At 47.6% G+C, this 8,340-nt stretch overlaps 1 protein-coding gene across 1 annotated transcript; it reads right to left on the reverse strand.

Moving 5' to 3' along the window:
• Nucleotides 1-736: 736 nt before the first annotated feature.
• Nucleotides 737-2,962, reverse strand: Fam71a (family with sequence similarity 71 member A). The gene has a single exon (XM_021199332.1). The coding sequence runs from the start codon at nucleotides 2,592-2,594 to the stop codon at nucleotides 834-836; it is 1,761 nt and encodes a 586-aa protein (XP_021054991.1). The 5' UTR covers nucleotides 2,595-2,962; the 3' UTR covers nucleotides 737-833.
• Nucleotides 2,963-8,340: the final 5,378 nt, after the last annotated feature.

Consider the following 8,340-nt stretch of genomic DNA (forward strand, 5'->3'; position numbering starts at 1 on the left):
TCTCTCTCTCTCTCCCATACACCATATTCCCTCTCTCACACAGTCACACAGGGTCTTTCCATCCCCCCAGTCTCTGTGTCTCTCTGTCTCTGTCTGTCTCTCTCTCTCTCACATACATACACACACACACACACACACACACACACACACACACACACACAGAGAGAGAGAGAGAGAGAGAGAGAGAGAGAGAGAGAGAGAGAGAGAGAGAGAAAGCATGTCTTTGCTTTTCCTTTACCTCTTGTTTCTGAACTGTCCTATCAATGCAATGATAACCTAGTCTCCAATTTGCTCCTTTTCAACATTATGAGAAAACTGTTGCACTACCTGAATAACCCACCTACTACATAGTATGAAGTCTCATTTTGTTATTTGACTTGTTTCCAGTTTTGGCATACTAAATCATTTTGCTAGGAATATACTCATAGCTGTCTCTAAAAACATATACACCTGACGCAAACACCCAAGCACAGAAGTGTGAGTCTCAGGTGCACGGGCGTGTGCAAAACTGCTAAGTCCAGACTGTCTTAATAACCAATGCTGATCCTCTCTCCCGTCCCTGACTAGACCCAGGACTGTATCAGTAGAGTAGCAGCCATAGCTGTGAGCACCCACATCAAGGAGAGGGAGCCCTCATCCAGGCACAGCCAGGAGTCTCACAATGACATCACAGAATTCACTATGAGGTCACTCCTGAACTTCCAGGAATGGAGATGCAGACAGCCCTTTTCAGGTAATCCTTTATTTAAACTGCACTGAGAAAGCTGGAGTGGATTCCAGGGATTGGCCCTGGGCCCTGGGTCCCTTTGCAGTTTTTGGCTCTGAGTTATACTTCAATGAGCTTCAAAGGTCACTGTCTCCATGACCTCGGATGTCACAGAATCAATGATTTCCAGGCCCTGGCCATCCTCTGCCTCCATGATAGCCTTTACGTCGGTTGTCTCTAATGTCTTAGTCATGATGCCCACATCTTGGCCACGTGGTGCCAGGCCTTTTCCAGCCAAGCTGGCTCTGATGTTTCTCAGGAACAAGCTGATCCTGCCCATTCTCTTGCTCGTAGAGGCAGAGCTGGCAGTGGAGATGGTCCGGGACAGTTTGTGAGAGCTCTGGGACTCCTTCGTGATGGGGACATGGCAGACCCCTTTGTGCCACCTGTTGCGCTTGCTGCCTTTGTCCTTCTCGTTGTCGCCAACACATCTGTGACTGGCTGATTTTCGAAAGTCCTTGTCCCCTGCTGTCTTGTGACCTTCTCCTGTCCTCTGGTGGTGCTCACTCCTGCTGCCGACTCTTTCCTTGGCTCTCTGGTCCCGTCTCGACCTCCTTTCCTTATGGGCTTTGGTGTCGGTCTCACGGGCTTTCTGTCGTCCCGTCTCTTCCCTTGAGCGGCTTTCGCTTGGCAAGGTCAAGGCGAGGACAACTGGGACTGGATCATTTGCTGTTTCCCCAACAGACTCTCCTGTAGTCTCAATCCTGGGATTTGTTATCGTCATGATCTCTTTTCGGGAGAGGCTGGTGGGTGAATTGGGAATATACTCCAAGGACCTGCTTGCCATCCCTGCCAAGGCAATCTTCATGTTCTTCGGCGACATTTTGCCAGGGCTTGTTATGGTCAGATGGCTTTTGCTTCCTCTTGCTCCCACGACAGCCTCCCCTACTGTAGCTTTGTTTATCTGTTCCAAGCCTTCAGGCATGCTTGCTGCCAAGCTCAAAGAGTCTACTAGGTCACACATTATTGCCTCTGATGCCGACTCTCTGGCAAGGACTTTTGAGCTTATTTTGGGTGTGGGTATCCTGGACACAATAGTGGATATGTCAGAATCATGATGGGTACCCTCCCCACCAGCAAAAGCGGAAGAGTTGATCGCGCTCACGTCTGTTGTGGCCATAGGGAGGCTTTTAACGCTGACCTGGTCTGGCTCCCCTTTTTTCCGGTGGCCGCCTTTTTTGCGGCGGTTGCCTTTTTTACGATTAGGTACCTTCAGTTCTTCATCCAGAAAAGGCATGTTCATCATGTCCCCTGCTGGGATGGCATAGGTACTGCTGTTACTGTCCACAGGTGGTCTCAGGAGGTCGATCAATTTTTCCCAGTAGGAAAAGAGATCATCCTTGCTTTCGGGAGGGGGGCACAACTGCAGGTAGCAAGAGCGGCCAGTAGCAAACTTGAGATGTAGCTGTTGTTGATCACGTTTGTGAACAGAAATCCTTACAAACTTCAAAGGAAGGAGCCTAGTGAGCTCCAGGGTCTTTCCAGCCTTGCGTTTTTTGCCCTTGATGCTGGTGGACTGACCATGACCGGGAAGCTCATCAAATGGTGCTGGCCGGGCCAACAGCATGACATCAGGGAGTGGAAGGATGGGACTGGTGCACGCAATGCCCACGGTCACCATTCGGACACGATTGTGCACGTCGATCACTTCTCCACGTTTGGTGATCTGGATGAAGTCACTCTCGAATATCGGTGCGTACTTGAATATATCATACTCTCCTTTGTGTAACTGCTGCTGTAATTTCCCCATGGCGGTGTTGAACATGCCGACTTCAGAACCACTCTGGGCTGTGTAATATGGTAACAGAGACTCTCTCTTCATGGCCATTTTGTGTCAAGAAAGGTATGCCGGCAAGGTGGGTTCCTGCGTCTTTCTTGGCCTCCGCAGATGAGGGGAGCCACAGCGCTCCTGGGTCACAGAGGTGGCACTACAGCAGGTCTTCTCAACCCCACCCCACAAGCCCCCAGTTTGCCTCAGAGCCTCCAAGAGGCCTGGGCTGGGGGTGGGAAGGGAGCACAGATGATTGGCAAGGGATGCTGTTGAGTGCCTGGACCCCAAGTCCAACCTCTCCAAAGATGCAGGGTAGACTCCAGGGAGGTTCTCTTCAGGGTCTACAACGCCTTTGACCTCCACCTGTAACTTTTTTTTGAAAGCTCCCTGAGAGTCTACAAACTGCAGCCCTAGTGAGAGAGGTGACCACTTGAGCCTGAAGCCCCTGCACGGCCATATTTATCCCCTTCTCCCTTTGTGACCTGTCGCTGGCACATCCCCCTTTGTCCCATCCCCCAGCCGCCCTCCAGGAGGACTGGACCAGGAGGGTACCAACATGAAAAGGCATCAGATGGGAACATTGTATAAAGTACTTCCAAATGGGAACATTGTATATGAGTACTTCTTCTCTTAGCCCAGATTGAAAAGATTCAAAACCTGTGGGAATTGGAGGAGATGGGGAGATTGGAAACATCTGAGTTTATGGTTTCATTTTATTGGATAGCCTGGATATTGTTCTTGATTCTTCCAGGAAAGCTCACTAAATGTTGATGCTGATAACCTTTCAGGACAGCTCTGGCCTCTACTAATTAAGATTATTGCTTACTCTCACTGTACTATGTGTGATATGTCAGATACCGGTGGAAGGGTCCATGGATGTGTACTAGTTCACAGGACAAAGACACTAAAGGTTAATCACCTACACCCACAAACTATAATGTTCGAATCCAAGTCTTGCTCATTCTAAAATCCTTGTTTTAAATCACCGCATGACTTTGACTCTTGAGAGAAACTTGGGTCAGTCAAATGTTTTCAAACTAGACTGATTTGTTTTTACTACATCATGGGAAATTTTATATAATGTGCATGCATGTGTGTGTATGTGCATGCGTGTGCATTCGTGTGCCTGTGTGTGTGCTTGTGTGTGTATATGTGTCTGCATGTGTGTGTGGTGTGTGTGCCTGTGTGTGTGCCTGCATGTGTGTGCATGTGTATCTGTATGTGTGTGTGCTTGTGTGTGCCACATGTGTGTGTGCATGTGTTTGCATGTGTGTCTGCATGTGTGTGTGCTTATATATGCATTTGTGTGTGTGTAGAGTGTGATAAAGAAAGCAGGACAATCACTTTAGACAGTAGGTGAGCTGAGGCAAGGGGGTTAATGAGTCAGGGACCACATTGTTTTTTTCCTGTCAGTTTTGCTTTTGTGAGGAACCATTTACTCTCTTAAGGACCCCAGGTTTTGCTTCCCACTTTTCCACACTGTGTTTAGTGACATGCACAGCATAGGGCCAGGGGTAAGGAATCAAGTTCCTCAGATTCCAAGAGAGGCCGTCTAAGCCCGTTTATCTGAACAGCCCTGCTGTGGGAGAGCTTTAGAGATCCAGTTACATCTGTTCTCATGACTGCCTAGTGCCATGCCACATAGCTAGCCAGATTCAAGGTTTCCAAATTATTGTTACTTGGACCCCACTCCAGGCTCTCCCAGTTGGTTTGTAGTATTTTCCAGACACCTGTTCCTTATGAATGAGGCTATCAATATAAGGCTGTGGAAGCACACAAACCTGTTTATTAATTGATAGGCAGATGAGCAAAATATAGATTCTCCATATGAAGCACCATTACTCGGCCATGATGAGGTATGGAGTGTTGACATGCTTCAACATGGCTGGACCTTGACACTTTACTAAGTGAAAGAAGCCAGACACAGAAAGCCATGGGACAAACCTGGAGAATGAAGAGTTGAGAAGTCTGCCAAGTGCCAGATGTGGGACCTGGGGAGTGACAGATGTGTGGATGCCCATCAGTGGTGGCTATACAGCACCATGCATGTGCTCAAAGCATTTAAATGCCAAATAGTATGCTGTGTGTTTCCACTCACACACATAACACAAACACCTTTAGAACTCTAGTTCACAAACTTTGTGGCATTTAAAAGTGCAACCTTCAACTTTGCATTGACTGTGTGACCTTGAGCAAGCTTCAGAGCTCCCACTTCCTTGTGTGTGGAATGAGCAATGCCTCTAGAGAGCGAGTGTCTCCCCACACCACTGTCTTAGGGGCACTTGGAGTCCATGAGCTAGTGGGAGGTAGGCCCCATGGGAGAGCCTGTCACTGAGGATGTGTCTTTAAGTGACATCATGGGATCCCTGCCCCCGCTTTTCTCTTCCACTCTGCCTCCTAGTTGTGAGGTGATTTTGGACCATCACACATTCCCTACCAGGATTTTGTTGTATCCATACAGGCCAGAGGAACAAGGCAAATCCATCACAGACTGACACTTCTGAACGGAACTGCACTGGCTGGTTCTGTGTGTCAACCTGACACAAGCTGGAGTTATCACAGAGAAAGGAGCCTCCCTTGAGGAAGTGCCTCCATAAGATCCAGCTGTAAGGCATTTTCTCAATTAGGGGTCAAGGGTGGGAAGGCCCATTGTGGGTGGTGCCATCCCTTGACTGGTGTCCTGGGTTCTATAAGAATGCAAGCTAAGCAAGCCAGGGGAAGCAAGCCAGTAAAGAACATCCCTCCATGGCTTCTGCATCAGCTCCTGCTTGAGTTCCAGTTCTGACTTCCTTTGGTGATGAGCAGCAATGTGGAAGTAAAGCTGAACAAATTCTTTCCTCCCCAACTTGCTTCTTGGTTATAATGTTTGTGCAGGAATAGAAACCCTGACTAAGACATGAACCAAAATAAACTTTTGTCTTTTTCAATTTTTTTTTCATTCACACAAGTGTGAATTGGTGTTTGTACATGGACATGAAGGCTCAACATTGATTTTTCAGACACACCAGGTCTGGTGATATGGGTATTCTGCCTAGACAGCTTACCTGTCTCTGTCTTAAATCTAGAATTACAGGCAGGCCACCATGTCCACCTGACATTTACACAAGTTATGAGCTCAGGCCTTCATGTGGCAAGTACCTGAACCACTAAGCCATCCTTCCAGCCCTCTCTCTTAAAATGTTTTTGCACATGCGCGCACGCGTGCGTGTGTGTGTGTGTGTGTGTGTGTGTGTGTGTGTGTGTGTGTTCAGTGCATGTGCATGCCACAGAACACATATGGTCAGAGGATAACTTATGGGAATTGAGTCTCTTCTTTCATTGTGTGGGACTGAACTCTGGTTAGACTAAGCAGCAAAAGCCTTAACTCTCTAAGGATCTCAGCATCCCAGTTTCTTTTTGTTTCTCTCGGGTATTGTTCTGGTGACAGAATACTACATACATGCTATCATACATGCAATGCTGAGCATGTTGTCCCAGGAGATGAATGGTAGCTCTTATAAGCATCCAATCAGCCTCAACAAGCTTGGCAGCTAAGTGTCAATTTCTTCACAAGAACACTTATTTTAGTTTTATATTTTGAAACAGGATCACACTGTGTAGCCCTGTCTGGCTTGGAAATCACAACATAGACTAGCTGGCCTTGACCAGAGATCCACCAGGTACACACCACCTAGTCTGACCCCAAGAACAATTTTTAATGAGGCCAGAAGCTTTCTGGAGTTAAGAGCCACAAGAACCTGGAAGAATGTTTGGTGTGTAAACCTGGCCTCCCTCCAAGCAGACCCAGATCCAAAGACAGCAGCACCTGAACCCAGAAGAGCCACTCAGATAGGCTAACGTAGCAAGCAATCAAAGGCTCCTTCAAAGTTCTAGGGTGGTGGTGATGGTGGTGGTGGTGGTGATGGTGATGGTGGTAATGGTGCTGCTGCTGGTGGTGGTGATGGTGGTGGTGGTGGCGATGGTGATGATCCTGTTGCTGCTTCTGGTGGTGGCAGTAATGGTGATGGTGGTAGTGCTGCTGGTGGTGGTAATGGTGCTGCTGCTGGTGGTGGTGGTAAGCTGGCTACGCTGGAAACAAGCATTTGACCTCTTGACAGAATATGAAATGATGACAGTGGAACTCAAGTCCTGAACCACGACCTTTCAAATCTTTACTCTGAAGCGGATGCTGGGACAGATCCCAGAACAACACAAGAAGCAGAGAAGGAATGGTGGCTCCTGGAGGCCTTGCCAATGAGATGTCAGCATGCCCTGCAAGAGTCAGCTGAAGAACTGAAGATGTGGCCAACCGGGTGCTAATTCCTATGGCCCTGTCTAAGTTTATTCTTTCAGACTCCTGGCCTGCCTTCTTCAACTTGAAGCATGGGAGTCAAAGGTCTGGGTGGCACGTGCCAGTGAAGTTCTTTTTAAAGATCATGGGAAGCATCCCCCGTCTCCTCTCTAACCCATTACTTCCTGTGGCTGTGTTCAAACTGCCTTGACTTTGTAGTCGCACCTCTACCCACAACCAAGGGATTAGGGCAATGTTTTGCTTTTTTGTTGTCTTTATTTCCTCCTCTTCATTAAGATACAGATTAGCTAAAGATGTAAATGGCTCCTTACTGAGTAGGAACAGCCAGAGATACAATCATGCCTATGACATAAAACAGTTTAAAGGCATCACACAACAGTTCAAACAAACAGACACATATGGCTGGCTCAGCTGGTCACTGTGTTTGCTGCCAAACTTGTTGACCTAAGTTGATTCTCCAGGACTCACATGGTTAGAAGTAAAGAACAGACTCTCAAATATTATCCCCAGACCTCCACTCAAGTGCTGTGGTTTGCCAGGGTAGGGAGGGCTTGGTGTATCCCTAGTACTACAAAGTGAGGGAGAAGGCTTGGGGAAGGGAGAGGGGCAGGGAGAAATCACTGGGCCAGGAAATTCCTGAAAGTTAGGATTACCATTCTTGGAACAACTTTACCCATCCCCCATCTTGTCCAAAACTGTTCTCTCAACTTCTTTGTCCCCACCCCCCTTTTCCTTGATATTTAAAATACGTTCGTGCTATGAGGCACACAGATGCTAACAGATGTTAACCTATCTAAGTCAACCTGAAACCTGTTCAGGGACCACCACTGTGGCAGAAGGCAAGTTCAGGAGACTCAAGCTGAGCCAAAGCAATGGTGCAGCCAGTAAAGGCTTGTGCTGCTAGGCCTGGCGACCTGAGTTCAATTCCTAGGACCCACGTGGCAGAAAGAGTTTGACTCCAAGTTGTTCTCTATGGCGTAGACATGCATCATCCACTTCCAAACGAAATGTAATTTATAAAATGGCTCGAGCTTAAAAACATGTGTATGTTGAGGCATATTTGTATGCTCACAGAAAATGATGGCTGAAATATTTAACAAATTTGGATTTTACATCAAAATTCAATTGTAAGCCGGACATGGTGGTGCACACCTTTAAACCAGCATTCCGGAGGCAGATCAGCACTTGGGAGTTGAAAGCCATGCTGGTCTGTATATTATGTTTCAGGTCACCTAGGGCTACATACTGAGACTCTGACTCAAAGCAAACAAAAAGTATCTTAGTGCCAAACAGTTGGTGTGAAGGACACACCTGTAGTGTTCTTTCAGGGTTTGTCAATGAGCAACTGAATATCAGTCAACAGCCTCAGTCACAGGGTTAGAAGTCACCACATGGGCTGCAGAGCTGGCTCAGTGCTTAAGAGCTCTTCTGGTCTCTGTAGGCAACTGCACTCATGTCTACCCCCTACCTACCTACACACACACACACACACACACACACACACACACACAC

This window comes from Mus pahari, chromosome 5, assembly GCF_900095145.1.
Source record: "Mus pahari chromosome 5, PAHARI_EIJ_v1.1, whole genome shotgun sequence".
In the NCBI taxonomy this organism is placed as follows: Eukaryota; Metazoa; Chordata; class Mammalia; order Rodentia; family Muridae; genus Mus; species Mus pahari.